Source organism: Kryptolebias marmoratus, linkage group LG19, assembly GCF_001649575.2.
Source record: "Kryptolebias marmoratus isolate JLee-2015 linkage group LG19, ASM164957v2, whole genome shotgun sequence".
NCBI classification, from domain to species: domain Eukaryota; kingdom Metazoa; phylum Chordata; class Actinopteri; order Cyprinodontiformes; family Rivulidae; genus Kryptolebias; species Kryptolebias marmoratus.
The window spans coordinates 4,722,087-4,738,686 of record NC_051448.1 but is presented as its reverse complement, the minus strand read 5'-3'; the positions used below and the strand labels follow the sequence as shown (position 1 = coordinate 4,738,686).

The following is a 16,600-nucleotide window of genomic DNA, read 5'->3' as shown; positions in this document are numbered from 1 at the left end:
TCCAGAAACAAACATCCAAGAACAAAAGCTCCTTTCAGCGTCTGGAGGATCTTGGTGTCCTATGAAATATTTTTCCAAACTCTTTTTATTTTTTTCCAAAATTTTATGCTTTTCCTGTTTCCTAAATTCCATGTTTTGTGACGTAATTTCATGTTTTATATCTTTAAAATTTCATGAATTTTGTCATATTTGGATGAAAATACAGCAAAAAGGTGTTTCAGTTCAACAAAACCATTAATGATTTGATAAGGTGCTTAAAATATGCAAGTAAATCATATTTTTACATAAAAATAATAATTAAAACATCTTATTTTGAAAAAGAAGTCCCTCATGTTTCATGTGGGAACAAAGAAACAGTTTGTTGTTTTTGTAAAAGCTTTAAAAACAAAAAAAGGACTATTTCATAGTTGGTATGCAAGACAGTGTAACATTATTGTTATATTATATCTTATTTGACTCACAGGATGTTTTGAATGGCTTTTAGCTGCTTCACCACTGAAGTTAAGCTGAAAACAGGTGTTTTTTAATCATAGAATACCTTATTCAACACTTAAATAAACTCCCGTCTTGGTTCTGCAGACGCCTCTGTGCAGATGTGTTTTGCTGAAGTGATGACTGTCGTTAACTCTTCCTCTTGGATTAGATGTGACAGACTCTCCTGGTCGTCACACGGCGGTGTTAAGTGTTGGCAAACTTCTGCAGAAGAAGAAATACAGTTTGTTGTTCATGTGAACGTCCCTGCAAACTGAGAACGGGTCAATACCCGTGTTCTCTTGTACCTTTGTTCCCCAATACCCCCTAATCTTCCTGGTTCTCCAGTGTTTCCCGGTTCCCAGACTGTAAAATGCTTGATGTAGTTCAGTATTCGGACATTTGAAGGGGGAAGGGGGGAGTCAAGCATCTTACCAGTGAACATAAGGATGACCCCATGAGAACCGCTTGGATTAAGAAAAACCCAGGTTGGTTCCATCAGATCAACATATTAACAGACTCCACTACTCTCCACGTTTTACATTATATTCTAGTTTTTTATTTTCTGCACTTTTACACACAGAGATCGCGGAGCCCTAACATCTGTCTGATTGTGGTGGCAAATGTCTGTAAATTCACAGGGAGGTGGGTTTTTTTGTCCGCCAGGTGGGTTGGGCAGGTTCTGTTCTGGTTCTAGTGGTGTTCACACACTTCTGTCGTGGCACACGTCTGGGTTTTTATAAGAAGAAATCTGTATCGTTTTTAAAAATGAAGATTAAAAACCTGATTTAACTGCAGATGGATTAAATTTACACGAAAGTTTTATGCATTTTAATAAAAACAGAATTGTTTTGTTCTTTTTCTGGCTCTCGCAGGACTTATTGTTTTTTGTTTTTTTGAGAAATGAAAAGCTATTTGGGTGAAATGCTTGAGTTCTAAAGCCAATAAATCTGTCGTTGAAACCACAGAACCATATTTAATGTTTTAAAGTCAGTTTAAATGAAAGCTCCTCTGCAGTCGGCCACATTCATGTGGACTTGTTTTGTTTCTTTGGTTCAAATAAACATGAAATGGACACCACTGTGGAGAAACTATTTTGGCAGATTTCCATTTGATAAATGAGAATCTGAGACATTAATTTCTGTAACGCTAACATTTACCCTGGAGTGGTTTTAAAGGTGCTTGTGTGGTTGAGCTGAGAGGTGGGCATGTGTCCAGGCATGCTTTTTATTTCTCCTGCTTTAGTCTCATAGAGACGTGATTCTTTCTGAATAGCGTTGCATTTTTTCATCCTGCAGAACAAACAGACTTTTGTGCTCTGAATATTCAGAACATCCAGTGAAAAGTTCAACTTCGTTGGGATCTTAGTTTTGATTTAGTTTCCGCTCGAGTAATTGCAGTGATCATAGTTAAAGTTCATGTCTTTTTGGAGTGGGGTTCAACGGAAAGGTCATGAACAATAACTATCCCACCTGTTCTAGATGGCGTTTTAAATGATTATAGAGAAAAACACTTTAGTTATGACCAGATTGAGCTAACGGTTGGTGTAAGCACGGTCAAAGTGGATTGCTGCTGTTTTAAATGACTCAAATCTGTAACATTTCTTCGCCATTCATGCAAACGTTGATCAATAAGTCTTCACGCTGCTGTCAGGTTTGCTTTCTTCTGTCATGTGCCCAACACAGACGTTCTAACACGTGCAAACATCCCATCAATCTATGCAATCTTGCAACAATCTCAGCCTCACTGGGCAGGTCGGGTTCGCCGCACGCCAGATAAAAGACTCCTAAAACATGGTGAGCTGGCATCAGGCAAAAGATCCATTGGAGGTCAGTGCTACAAGGACTGTCTCAAGGTATTTTCCATCAACAGATGTGGGGAAAGCAGAATGCAGGATCGAGCAGAGCGGCGTCCAAATCGCAGAAGATGCTGACATGATTTGCGGCGTCTAAGACACAGGTGTCAAACTCCATTCCTCTGGGGCCGCTGTCCTGCATGTTTTAGACGTGTTCTTGCTTTAAAACACCTGCTTTAAATGGATGACTTGTTGTCATGCTCCTGGAGAACTTGATGATTTGGTGAGGAGGTAATCAAACCCTTTGAATCAGGTGTGTTGGAGCAGGAAAACCTAAAACCTCCAGGACGGAGGAGCCTTGAGGCCTGGAGTTTGACACCCCTGGGGTAGGAGGAGATGCAAGGGCGGTGACTACCTTAACAGAAGCCACCGACCACACGTGTTCGATACGTGGCAGGGTTTTTTCCTGCCCGGATTGGCCTGATAAGTCATCTACGGACAGATAAATCCTGGATATCACTGGTCATCTTTGTGATGCGATGGACAAACTGCACACTGCCGTCAGGTTTGCATTTTACCGTTCTTCCAGCAGAAACCTGATCATCTCTGATTCTTGGCTTCACTCGGCCGAGCAGTCGATGTGGTCAGGATTAAACTTCTCATTCAACAGGCATAGCTTTTCCACAAACACAACTTAACATCTGAACGATCCCTTTAAAGGACGTTACAGTCGTTGTTGGACCAGCATGGCCGCCCGGAAGGCCGTGAAACAACCCAAACAAGTTGGTTATAACAGAGAATATAAAGAAGTTGTGGAATTTTAAACACAAACCAACCATTTGACCCATGAGGTCATAAGCAGGTAAAATGTTGAAGACAAGACGGCACAAGTCTGCATTATTAGGTTGATCATGTCTGCCCTGACTCAGCATGAGTCCCCTGTCTGGTTCTACGTAGGAACCGATGAGATTCCTCTCCTCCAGCATCACGTCCTCCGGTGGGGCGCTCACCCCTTCCCCCTTGTGTTCTCAGGAAAGGCAGCTGGCTGTTTTTCTTGTTTATCGAACAGGAAGTGGAGTGGACTGGGCGACCGGGCTCAGTGTTTAGACACTTGGTAGCAGGGACCGGCTTGGGCCCAGAGCCCATTGTTCTCTATCTGGCAGCCGCCGAGGGTTATTTCTGTTGTTGTTGCTTAATTCTGTCTGACATTGTGTAAGTCCCCAGCAGAGGAAGGGGGCATGTATGTGTGTGTTCCTGCTTCAGATTGTTTTATGAAGCTCTGAGCCCAAAACCACGGAGGAAAAAGAAGTCCCAAACCCCACCACTTAACGTTTCAGAAAGGCTGAGAGTACGAGATGGTTTCATGACGATGCACATCTGCAGCTCACTCACCATCACCAGGATATGGATAAATTTAGACAATTGCTTCATAAAAACTCATTTCAGATTAAAGCAGGTTTCTCACAATTCATTTCAAAAGCTTTCCTGAAAGCATCTGTAGGGTTGCAGATTTGCTTATTTTAAAAATGCTGTTTTTAGCCTCGCTGCATTTAGATGAACATAACTCATAACGAGCTGAAAGTTAACCCCGTCGACACGGGAACGCTGCCTTTTCCAAACAGTTTTGTTTGTTGTTTCTAAAAATAAACTTTGTAAACACGGCGCCGTTTCTAGAAATGTTTAAAACGACCCAGAATGTCGTAACATGTGCTGTAGTGACTATGCCAGGCCCGTATGTGGCGCTGTGACGAAAATACACCGGAAACAAGAAACAAGGCGTGGAGAACATGGTTTAAACTGTAAACAGCAGAAGAAAAAGATGAGAATGAGGAGCATGAGAGCAAAAAATGGTCTATTAAAACTTCTCCCGTTTGCATTAAAAAAAAATTTTTAAACGTGTACTTGAGAGAATAAAATATGTGTGTGTGTAATGTTTCCTTTTTATGCAACATTTGCCTTTAGTATTGACAGTTTAATAAAATTAAGATTATTTGGAGTAATGTTTGTGTGTTCGGTGAAGTTATAATCTTTTACCGTCGATACGTTCGTCACGCTTGGGGTCAAAGGTTAGATTAGAGGTGAGTTTATAGCACCGTTGTTTTAAAAAGGTGGCGTTTAGGCTGTCCAAAGGTGAAGAGTCGAGATTTTTTGTTTTTCCACTCTGCAACCTGGTTTCCAAAAATACAATTTGAAAATGTTGTTTCTGTGTGAATCGAAGGCTGAAACCAAAAATCTTTGTGGAGCCACAAAACGCTGTTCCCATGTGGGCGGGGCTTTAATTCTTTAAGCTTTTATTGGTTGAGTTAGTTGTGGATATTTGAACAGCTAAAGTGGTGAACTTGTAAACCAATGGGTACTAAAGTAAGATTGTTTCCTTCAGAATGGTACTTTGGTCATCAGTGAGTTCAGTTGGAGCTCATTTGTTTTTGGACATTTTCTGTGTCTTTTTGTGTTTTAAACACTAAATGTTTTCTGTCTTTATGCAGTTTGCTTTTAGGTAATTGAGGGGTTTTTTTTGTAACATTTTAATGGATCCAAATATCTGCAGGTATTTTTCACTGAAGAATACAGAGCCAAACATTTAATGAGGAGTTAATAATACCTGTAATTTGTTGTCAGAAGACTCAAACTTGCCCAAATCATCTGCATCAATTAACAATAAAGTAAGAAGTAATTTCTTTGACAGAACGGAGAACTCATCAGTCATCTGCAGACCTGTTTCTACAAGCAGGATTTAGGATTCAGGTGGATGTCCTCGTTACTGATCTAAAATCACTCCGAATGTTTGGTTTGTTGTACTTACATGGTTTTCTACGCATTAGGAAGGAAATGAAACCGAACTTCACTCCTCTTGTCTGGGATTCATCCAGAACAAACCATCCTTGACCTTCCTTCGTCTCGTTTCAGATGAGGAGGAGCTCCTGATCGAGCGCGGCGCCCACACCGGCATGATCAACCCCGGCGATCCATGGCAGACGCTCGTTCACGACGGACCGGTGGCTCGGCTCATGTATCGCATCCGGGTGCGGTGCGATGAGAACTACTACGGGAACAAGTGCAACAAGCTGTGTGTCCCTCGGAACGACTACTTCGGTCACTATCGCTGTGAGCCTTCGGGGGCCCAGGTGTGCCTGGATGGCTGGATGGGCCCCGACTGCAGGACCCGTGAGTTGATGGGGAAATGACTCGTGTTTACAGGGAATATTAAAGATGATCTAGTCATTTTTGAAGTGTTCTGTCGAATAGTTATCAATAATTAGTACCTTATCGGCCGTGACATCAGTCATAGAGCACGAAGTATGAAGAGAAAGGTGAAAGTCTCGTGGTCCAGGCTTGGCTAATGACTTTCCAAACAAGGAGCTGTTTATTTTTAGTCTCAAAGAACAGCGGTTCCCAAACATACAGCTTCCAATTCATCAAATAACAGTGACAAAGGTGTGTGACCCCATCTGTTGGCTGATTAAATATCCAAAGGTGCTGATGATCCTATTATTTAAATAATTACAACACAAACAGTCTTAGCATCCATTTTGCTATTTTTTTAAATCATTAAATAACTTGTTTTTCAATGCTCTGTAACAATTATGGTGTAAATGTGTCATAAAAACTGGGTTTTTATGTGTAACTTGATATTTGGGGATCATCTAAGGACCCCCTGCTTGGTGTTGGGTGACCCACATTGGGGTTCCGACCCCAACTTTGGGAATCATTGTTATAGAACATTCTATGAATATCGTATGAGGGCCTATGCTCGGCTCAAACATCGGCGTAGTAAGACGGACGGGGGTAGTTCAGTGTGGAGGTTTAATACCAGCTATAGTAGCTTCCTTTGACATTTTTAACAAAGAGTTTGTTTATAAGCCTGAAACTAGCCTACCCTGGATGAAGACTTTTGCCCTTTTCTCCATATTCTTACTGGTAAGGTGCTGTTTATCTGTCAGAGCAAAGCTTTAGAAATGACCAAACTATCCCTCTTAAAATGTCCTCGGTCTGTTTCTGTAACTTTAATTTAGATTATTAGTTTGACGATAAAACCAAAATGGTTAATTAGCTGACGATCCAAAGCTCAGGCCGTGAGGGACATTTGAACACCTCGCCATCTTGTTTTTTAGGAAGTGATGTCGTCTGTATTTCCCTCAACCAGCCTTATAGACTGCACATACATACATATATATATATATATATTTTATTTTTATTTTTTTTTCTGTCTCGTTAAAATAGTCTTTAAACTTTATTTATGCTTTTCTTAACCTGTTAATTCTGATATCTTTGCCAGCTCTTTGCCTGGCATGTATATTTGTTTTTGTTTTGCTGTTTGGTGTTTTGGGTGGGTCTCTGCATTCTTGTCTGGAAAGACGTTTTTAGAAACAGGAGAAATAATATCCGGAGGAGTGTCATCAAGTTCCCCTTTCTAGTCTTTTTATTTTGTGTGCTTCTTTTTAAAAATGATTTCTTAAGGACCATTTATGGCTCATAATTGTCAGCTGAAACATTTTTAAACCCCAAAACAATCATTTGAGGAAAAATTATCCAACAAATATTTAACATTTCTTCTTTCTTATCAAGTTTTCGGACATTTATTTGCAGATATGATGTCGTCAGAAGCCTAAACTCTATTTTTGTGTGTATTTATGTATATTTGTTTGTCCAAGTGAAGTGTGCAGGTGCACATGGATGAATTAGTGGTGGTGTTAGAGAGCGGGGGGGTCCTCCATAAATCATCCATCTGACCTGAGGAGGCGGAGGGTGGAGTTGGTTTTTAACGGGGCAGTATTTTACTTTCCTCGCCTGCGTCTCAGTCTCTTTGCACTCGTTGGAAACGCGTCAAAACAAAACCAGCTTCACCTCCTCTTCCTCCTCCTCTGCTCTCATATCTTTCAGATAAAATAATTTTTAAATTTGTCTTGTTTTTTTTATTCCCTCAGCGATCTGCAAACAAGGTTGCGACCTGCTGCACGGTGGCTGTTCCGCCCCGGGCGAATGCGAGTAAGAATGTTTTTTTTAATTTTTTTAATTTTTTTTTTTTAGTAAAACAGTTTTTCTTCCTCTCTTGTTTAAAGTCATATTTTACAGGCTTTTTTTTTTTTAATGAGACTTATTAAAGCTCGTTTCTGCCACTAGCGGTGGTTCTACGAGGTGGCCACCCCTGTTAATATATTCATTTTCTACACTTTTACACAATGTTAAAGGTCGAGGATATGTCCTCACTCACTGATTTTAGATTTTGCATACTCCTCTCTTGAATTCAAAATGGTTTTCCTCTCAAACGAACCTGAAATGTCATCAGGACAATCCCAAACATATGAGTGTTGACAGGATTGTCTCAGGAAGGTGTTATTTGTGTAGTTCGTAGTCACGGATAAATAACCTGAATGCATAAATTCAAACTTTTCCTGCTCGAGCCTCATGCCACACCTTTGCCACTATAAAAAAATAAATAAATCTCTACATGGGCCCCTGTCTGCAGCCTCTTCTTTACACAGCTGAATGTGTGACGAAAAAGACGAATTTCCCTTTTCAGCCAGAAGCGCCTCCGCTTGTCGAAGCCTGTTTTTCTGTCAGCCCTTCCTTCCCTTGTGGGCATCTCCACCTCGCCTCAGAAGAAAAGGGCAACGCCGCGCCTGCCTTCTTGTATTTTTAGCCGCCCCCCTCCAAATCCTCCTCAGAATACCAAGCGTCTCGTTGGCTCCCTGCGCCTCGAACCGAGGAAAACGACTCGACGGTGTGTGAATTTGACCACCGCAAACGTGCCGGGAATAGTCAGATCCCCCTTCCTCATCCGCATTGCAGTCCTCCTTGAAGGGCAAGGGGCAGGAGAGGAAATGAATATCCCACTGTGTTATTTACATTTCCCCAAAGTGGAAATGACAGTTAAATAAAGTGACGCCGAACGTTCCCGTCGCTGCCTTGTTTCCAGGATGCGGGTACATCCCGTCGTCATCTGTGGAAGCCCCTCTCCCCACCTGCCGGATGTAAAGACACACTTGCCTCCCATTATTAGTGGGGAAACTGCTTGGCTGTGAGCCGTGGAATGAGAGGATGAGCAGTTTCAGGAAACGGCTTCAGTGGTCCTTATTCTGCTCAGCAAAGTGCAACATAATCAGACAAAACGTCAACAGGAAAAGTGACATGAATAGAGGAGCAGCAGTAAAAAGTCTTCCTGCAGCAGCATGAATTTAATGGCTCCTCGGGGCACGAAAAGCTGGCATTAAAGCGTTTGCCATCTCTTTTCATTCCCTTTATTTTATCACGCCTTTATGGGCTTTATGGTGTTGAGCCACGGGCTTTTTGACAAACATAAAAGCTGCTACGTGCCTGTTGTTTCCATGCTCCATCGAGTCCTTTTGTTACACAGCATTAGGCCTGTTCGGACACATTTAGCGGGTTTGTCCTGAGAATCACCTTGAATGTGCAATTTAAGTCATTATCGCCGAAAAGCGAAGGTGGATCGTTGTTTTTGCACGTCTGTGCGTGTCTGTTAGCAAAATATCTCATTTCTTAACGTTCGAATTTGAAAAGTAACCATTGGACCACAGCTAATAAACTCTAGCAAACACAAAAATGGTTATAATTCAGTCAGTTTTTATAGATATTGAGCTAAAGTTTGACATGGGAGAAGCTGAGAGGCGTTCCCAACACTATTCATCATAAGATGATCTCAGTCTAAAACTCAGCCTTTTATTTTTACGGGATTTAGCAAACACCGACATGAGTCAGTCTGCTGGAATCCACCTCCATATTATTACACATGCAAGCATAAGGTCTTGTTGAGCAAACGGCATGTGAATATGAGCAAAAATGAAACCACAGAACGACGCTCTCCTGCGGTTCTTCTTTTTGTTGTTTCTCCCTCGCTGTCAGAGCCCCCCCTCGATGCTAATCATATACAGTAAAAGAAGCGGGCCAAGTATTTCCCCGATGCCTCTGTGCCCGACGGTGGCAGATTTCCAACAGCTGTATCTCTCTGAGGCAGCGGTGCCGTCTGCAGGGGGCCTGAAATAGCAGTCAATTGACAAGACAGCTGGCTCGACGACACCACAGCCTTGGAATAGCAGCGAGCGGTCCTGCAGCGGGCCCGTGAACGTGCACTCTGTGTACACACAGTTGTGCCCGCCTCCCTCGTAGCGGCCGCTCTTCCTCGCATCCAAAACGCGGATGCCCTGGAATGTCACCGAACGCCAGCTTCGAACCCTCGACGTGTCGACTCGAGCGGAGAAAAGATCGAGCGTTCCTTCGGCGCTCGGCCGGTTGCGTTCGAGACTTTCGAGGCATCTTTGCAGCTCTTCCCAGAAAACGTTCCTCCTTTTTGTTTGGACTTTTGATGCAGCTTCTATGAAATAACGAGTTTTAACACATTTTGTAGTTTGACGCTCCTTTCCAGCTTCATGGTTCTTAAAGACGGCATTTAAAAAAAGTTTTCAAGGTTTACCTTTAAAACGAATTCTGAAAATTAAAACCTCTCCTTTTGTTTATGAATTTAAAAAGATGTGCTCATGTGTTTGGCTGATAAACTTTACCCCATTAGCTTCACTGTTGGTGACATGTTGGGCAGAGGAGGACTTTTTAAACCTTCATCTTCCCAGAATGCTGTGGTTTTATTAGGAGTATAAACAGACACTTATTCCACAGGGCAAGACGCAAAAACCTTTTGCCACAAACTCAACTGAGTGGCCTCTCTCCTCTCTGATTTCTGAGTCTTTTCAGACTTTTAGAAGGTGGTTAAACTTGTTCACATCAGGGACATTTAACTTGTTTTAGTGTTGATCCTGTTACACCCCCTGTCTTACCTTGATTCATACCCATAATACACCAGTTTATATTTGTGTGTCAAACATGTAGCAGTTGAGTAAAATGGCAGCGATTGAGGAGAACATCTGGAAAAATATAATTTCTCTTTATTGAATAGTTTGCCAGCTGACTGAAGGATGATGCAAAAATCCAGATTTACAGTTTTCATACTTTAAGCATCAAATTCCCAATCAAAACACTGATTGCTGCTAAACAAAACAACGATTCATGGGAGGAGTTTCTGCAGCTTTAACACTTTTGAATTAATAGTTTTGTTCATTTTGGTCAAATGTTTTCTATTAATGTGACTCCAGGACTTTACTTTTCTGTGTTTTAAGCAGAATGTGTGTTACTAGAACCAACTTACTGGGGTTACTTTCTTCTTTTTAGACCACCTTGCTGCTCGTTTAGTCCAAATTAAAATGGGTGCGTTGTGTTTTGGACAGGTGCAGCTACGGCTGGCAGGGCCAGTTCTGTGACGAGTGCGTTCTCCATCCTGGCTGCGTCCATGGGACCTGCAACGTCCCCTGGCAGTGCAACTGTGAGAGGAACTGGGGCGGCCTGATGTGTGATAAAGGTAGGACTCACCTGGTGGGGGTTTCGGTGCTTAGATTTGCTGGTTTTGGTTCTAGAAATGGGCTAAGGGATTCCTTATATTCTAGATTTTTCTTTAACTTAACCAACTTGGTGCTTAAAGAACCCCTTCCTTATTAACCTTATTAACTTGTCTTTTGGGTGATGTTTGGTTTTAGAGATTTTAAAGGCATAATTTGGAAAAAAGTATTGCTAAATTAAAAAATCAACCTTATGGTCGAGTGTTTCTGCCTCACTGCTGTTGATCGTCGATGAAAGTTGCCAAAACTGGTGAGAAGAAGGTGGGTTTATGAAGTTCAGTGGTTCTGAACGGCAGAGTTGGTCACAAACGTTGGTATTTGCTGTCAGATAACTGGGAATCGATCGGGTAAAAACTTCTGAAGCTCAGCTCCGTAGATCTGTCAGGAGTGAAGAAGCCGTTTCATATTAAATTGGTTAATTGTTTAATTTTTTTGCAAAGATCTGTGAAGGTTACCTAAAGTTGTCAGGCTTTTTTCTCACTTCAGCTTCATTTTTCCGTCTCTGAGGTGTTTTCTGAGCAACAAATCCTGTCAGTTTACAGGCTGGACCAAATGTTTACCTTGTTTGTTTTAACGGAGTCCAGGTTGAAGAGCTGCAGCCAATCGGCAGAGATGAAAATTCGAATATTTAAAACTTGTCTTTTTTTTTTCTGGGGACTTAATTTCAGCTGCAGCAGTTCGCTTATCACAAGATTAAACCATTTAAATGAAGGCTCTTATTGACTCTTTGATTGGAAGCCAGTGGTTGGATAGTTTTACTGCCTGTGATCTGAGCAGCTTCAGGGACACCCGATCCCCCCCACATCCCTTCATCACACGGGGCTCTTTGGGGGATGAGAAAGAGGTCCTCGGATCCCCAGCGGAGACAGATTCCTGCTCATTTATTTACCAGGCTTTTCAGCCTTGTGATCAAGCATCAGTTGGGTTTTAGCTCATTTCAGTTAAAAAAGAAGGGGGGATTAAAAACCATAATATTTTTTTTCTACAATAATAGGCTGTTCTCTCCATAAATGAGAGGCTGCTCTGAGTCTAGGCCACCTGGCTGCATCCTGTAAATACAGTAAAGATTTGTCACAAGAGTGGTCGAGAAAACACTTGCTGCCAACGCAGACAGCTGGTGGTCAGCACAGAGCCAAGACTGCAACGAGCTCTCTGGGAAATCCCGGGAAAAAAGGCGAAATGCATGTAGAAGGCTACTAAAGAGTCTGTCAAAGTAAAACAAAACAAAAAACGGAGCTGCAGCTAAACATTTGGTTCCTGATGGATCGGATGATGGGAGCTCGTTCTGAGTACAGCTAACGAGGACGTTTAAAACCTTCATGACCTTAACCACTCACACGGAGTCTGAAGGAAACCTAAATATTCATCTTATTTGTAACGCAGCAGGTTTGGGCCTCCAGGGTTCATCCTGAGTCTGGTAGGAGGGATTCATGTGGGGTATCCCTGCAACCTGTGACGATTTTAAGAATAAAAGTCAGACAGGATGGTTTCCAATCAGAAACATTGTGACCTTAAATGGTGTTCATGTGTTTGGAGGTGGTCTGACACACCTGGGTGATGCTTAAGATGTGAGATTTCGATGAGTCTGAGTCTGTTTCTCCATCAGATCTGAATTACTGCGGCAGCCACCAGCCCTGCGTCAACGGAGGAACCTGCATGAACACCGAGCCGGACGAGTACCACTGCGCCTGTCCACAAGGCTACTCCGGAAAAAACTGCGAGATGGGTGAGGAGCTCTGTGGTCGAATTCATCCGGTCCTTTTAGAGCTTTCAGGCTGACCTTTTATTAAGATCTTTCTTCCCATAAGATGGTTGCGTTTGCAAAACTAAAACTTATATGATGGAATACTGGAAATGTAACCCGTCTTTGGTCCTGTGGCCCTCAGCTGAGCACGCCTGCGTCTCCGATCCCTGCGCCAACGGTGGAACGTGCCGCGAGGTTCCTTCAGGGTACGAGTGTCAGTGTCCGCCTGGCTGGGAGGGTTCGACCTGCGCCAACAGTGAGTGGTTGAACTTCCCCCTCATTGTTACCTTTTTGTTTAATTTACATACAGCGCTCCTTAGTGATATTTGAAAATAAAAATGATTTTTTTTTTTTAAATAATCTGCCCCCTCCACACCTGAGCATGGTAAGCCAATAAAACCCCAGATTCACCTTTTTTTGTTGAAGCATCTTCTTCACGACTGAAGTGCTTTTCAGGAAAGGTTTCCTTTCAGTTCAACCAAGGACCAGTGTTTTTATTTACCAGGAAAAATGGAAGATTTTCAGTACCGATCCACATCGGACTGAAAATCAGCTCATAAATCGGCCATTATCTGCCCTTGTCTTAAAGATTGGCATTTAAAAACCCGACTTTGTCAACCTCCAGATTTGTCCTGATCATAATGTTGGAGTCGGTCGTTCCTTCTGTTCCGTGCAGAAGTTCAGTCTTTTGGTTAAACGTTGCCCTGAGTCAGAAATAATTGTTTTCCTCAGATTTGGACGAATGTGCCTCCAGTCCGTGTGCTCAGGGTGGGACCTGCATTGACCTGGATGTTGGCTTTAAATGTGTGTGCCCCCCACAGTGGGAAGGGAAGACCTGCCAGATCGGTAGGTTAACGGTTAAAGGTCTGCACCTAAAGTTGGTCACTTGAGTGTATTCGGGTTTAAACTAACATCCCTGTCCTGAACGAGCAGGTTGGTTTCTACACTCGAGTCACTTTTTATTTCCTAAATCGATGCTTTTAGAAGCTTCTAGTTTGTCTTTTTCCGGCTGTTGTTTTGGTGGTGGATTTCGTGTTCGCATGGCTCCTTTCCCAACAAGCGGACGTGACCGGCGTCAAGCCAGGAAATGCATTATGACCAGTAAACAAAGCTGATGTGCTTGTGTGTGAGTGTGTGTGTGTGTGTGTGTGTGTAGTGGGGGTAAAGGCAGGAAAGAGATCCCCGGAGTTCAGCGTCACCTTACATGCTCACATCTCGGTTTACAAGCAGGTATAGGCCTCCTGTCTTACCTGACTATTGGTGTGTGTGTGTGTGAGGTGTTGGGTTTCAGAGAAACGACAGCTGTGGAGGTGTGTGTTGTAGGACTGCCTGCAGACTGCACTCCATCTCTACACCTTTTTGATATCTGAATGTGTGTGAAACTATTCTTTCCACTCCGTTTAGTTTGGGATGAAATAGTTTTCTGAACATGAAATGTTTTTGATGTTTCGTCAAATTGGAAAAACTGCGGAGGTTGGAAGCAGAATGCAAAAAAAAATCCTAGAAAACGAAAATTTACGCATTTCATTCTCATATAATTCACTCGTCAGATTGAGCCCAAATGTAATGAGGGCTTCAGATGATCCCTGATAAAGATTTGGGTTAAGGTTATTTTGGAACAAATTAAGCAGTCAGAAGGAAACTAAAATAAGAGCCGAGCTGAAGTCTGCAAAAACAAACAAAACAAAGCAGTCAATTTAGAGCAGTATGGACATTTTTAAAGGGTTACAGTAAGGCCATCAATGACGCCTTCTAATAGAAACTTCTTTCATCAACTAACAGAAAATATAATTATTTATAGGCTTAATTCATTTTAGACAGAACTATATTAAAAATATATGAAGCACAAGTGTTCACACTGCATGTTCAATTCAATATTTATGTGAAAATGTCAACATCTTTTTCATTAGTTGGATGATTTTATGCTCGTATTTCTCTTTTTTTTTTTTAGTCTCTTTGTTGAACACTTAACCAATAAAACTAGCATTTCTTAAAGATTCTTTTTGCCCCCCCCCCCCTACTTATGTGTTGAAATTTAAACAAAGATCTTAAACAATCTGAGACTCAACATAGATTTGGGGACGACTCTCGGCTACGACCACGCCACGTTTGAGCTCAGTATCTGCGAAATTGACAGAGTTAAAATCATTTTTGTGTTTGCTGAGGTCCGTGTTTGCAGCTTTTTGCAAAAGCAAACATCAGCAACAAAACGTGGGTAGCTTTATCCTCTATTCTGAGGACTTCAGGTTGTACATTCAGTCCACAGAATCCCTCAGAAGACGAACTCACTGACAGTATTAGTGCTAAAGATATTAACCAAAGCTCAGTCGTGCTCAGTGGGAAAAGTTTAAAATAAGTGGTACAGTGAGAGGTATCCAACAGGGCTGTGATCCTGCAGTGATGAGACACTTTTATTTCTCCTTTTCAGACCCAAACTCACTCAGAAGACCAGTTCTCCATCCGTTTTTCTCTGTTTTAATATGAAGCCACTTTTGATTCCGCTTCTTTCCCTTTTTAAAGTTTGCATCCTGGTGTTTTTATTCCTCCTCCTCCTCTCTCTCCCTGGTTTCTTTGAATTCATGGACTCCTTCTACCTCCTGCCTTCACAGATGCAAATGAGTGTGCAGGAGAGCCCTGCAAGAACGCTTATTCTTGCAAAAATTTGGTTGGTGGATATTACTGCGACTGTTTCCCAGGCTGGTTCGGACAGAACTGTAACATCAGTCAGTATTTTACTTTTTTCTCGCTTTCACAGTGACCCGTTCTTCCAGTAACATCTTCTTCTGGCTACTTTTAAGACGCCTCCTCTCGCTTCTTGAGCACGTAACGTAGGTGTAGTTCAGCGTCACTCACTTTCCCACGTGCGGCAACTCGTTGGTTTCTTGCTTCGGCAAACTGAATGTGCAACTCCGCCATGCATGCTGCCCCTGACTAAGCGAGGGTTTATACGGCTGGTCTGGCTTCACTTGTTCCTTTCTTTCCAATCTTTGATCTGATCTGTTCACTGTAGATTTAACCCAGTGACCAACTGGAAGCTTAACAACCCGTATTCTCTCTGTCTCCAGATGTCAACAGCTGTCACGGTCAGTGCCAGAATGGAGCAACGTGCAAGGTATGGATGCTTTGTAATTTCAGCTTTTAAAATAAAGTTTAGGTGGGGAAACCCAGGTGTTGATTGCACTGTTTGACTTCTGATTTTTCTCCTCTTTAGATGGGCCCGAGGGTTTACCACTGCCAGTGTGCTCCTGGGTTTGTGGGCGTTCACTGTGAAATCCAGAGGAATAAATGCGACAGCCGACCGTGTCAGAATGGGGGTCAATGCCACGTGGTGTTGGACAGCTTTGTGTGTGAATGCCCGCCAGAGTTTGGTGGCCAGCTGTGTGAAGTGAGTCCCATGCAACTGAATACAAACACAAAACTGTGTCCTTAACTTTATATTCTGCTTAACTTCATATTCTCTACAAACTTTGGCTGCTGCTGACACAGAAAACTGTTCTCAGTTGTCTAGTTAAGTTCATAAAAGTACCAAAGATAACAGAGTTGGACACAAAACAGGTTTTTATCAATCCAAAAAAGGGTAAAAAATTAAAAACTACACCAGCTTTTTATCACTAACAATGAAGATGAGTCATTCCTCAGATCCCGTCTCTGATCCTGGTCTTTGCCGAATTTCTTTTTCCTAATTCTTTAGGAGCCAAACAAACGCGAACAGTTTTTTGAACGTGCAAAAGTTTATCTTTTCAGCCTTGCGTCCACACAGACACTGCCTGTTAGGAGCCCAAAAAAACGGTAGTTTCCAGGATGGAAAAAAATCGTGATTCGCCACCTTTGTGTTTTCATGTAGACGGCCAAAAGGCAACCTTTTAAAAGCAATGTCAAAGCCCCGTTTACCCCGTTTACCCCGTTTACCTGCATCTGTTGGGAGACGAGTTGGTCCAAGGGCGTCCTCTTCTTGAGTTTACATTGTGTACCCAGCGTGCACGCATTTCTAGAGACAGTGCTCTGATAATGAGGATGTTTTTTCCTACAAACGACAAATAAAAGGATTGTTTTGCTGTGGACAAGGCCTCCAAAGACAAGACCTTCGGATTTTTATCTGCAGTAGATCATTTTCCAGGCCTGAAATGGCTTCTTTTGTCTCAACCTGTCCACTTTCCTCATTCTTCAAACTCGCACTCCAGAATATGC

The 16,600-nt window shown here is 42.3% G+C and overlaps 1 protein-coding gene across 1 annotated transcript in view; it reads left to right on the top strand.

The window, feature by feature from the left end:
* Nucleotides 1-16,600, top strand: part of jag2b (jagged canonical Notch ligand 2b) — a gene marked incomplete at its 5' end in the record, with an annotated part of 52,745 nt that overhangs the window by 23,648 nt on the left and 12,497 nt on the right. The window contains 9 exon segments of the mRNA XM_025005014.2: nt 5,174-5,431; nt 7,192-7,252; nt 10,501-10,631; nt 12,275-12,394; nt 12,555-12,668; nt 13,145-13,258; nt 15,022-15,135; nt 15,478-15,524; nt 15,624-15,797. Coding sequence (XP_024860782.1) covers nt 5,174-5,431; nt 7,192-7,252; nt 10,501-10,631; nt 12,275-12,394; nt 12,555-12,668; nt 13,145-13,258; nt 15,022-15,135; nt 15,478-15,524; nt 15,624-15,797 — 1,133 coding nt within the window.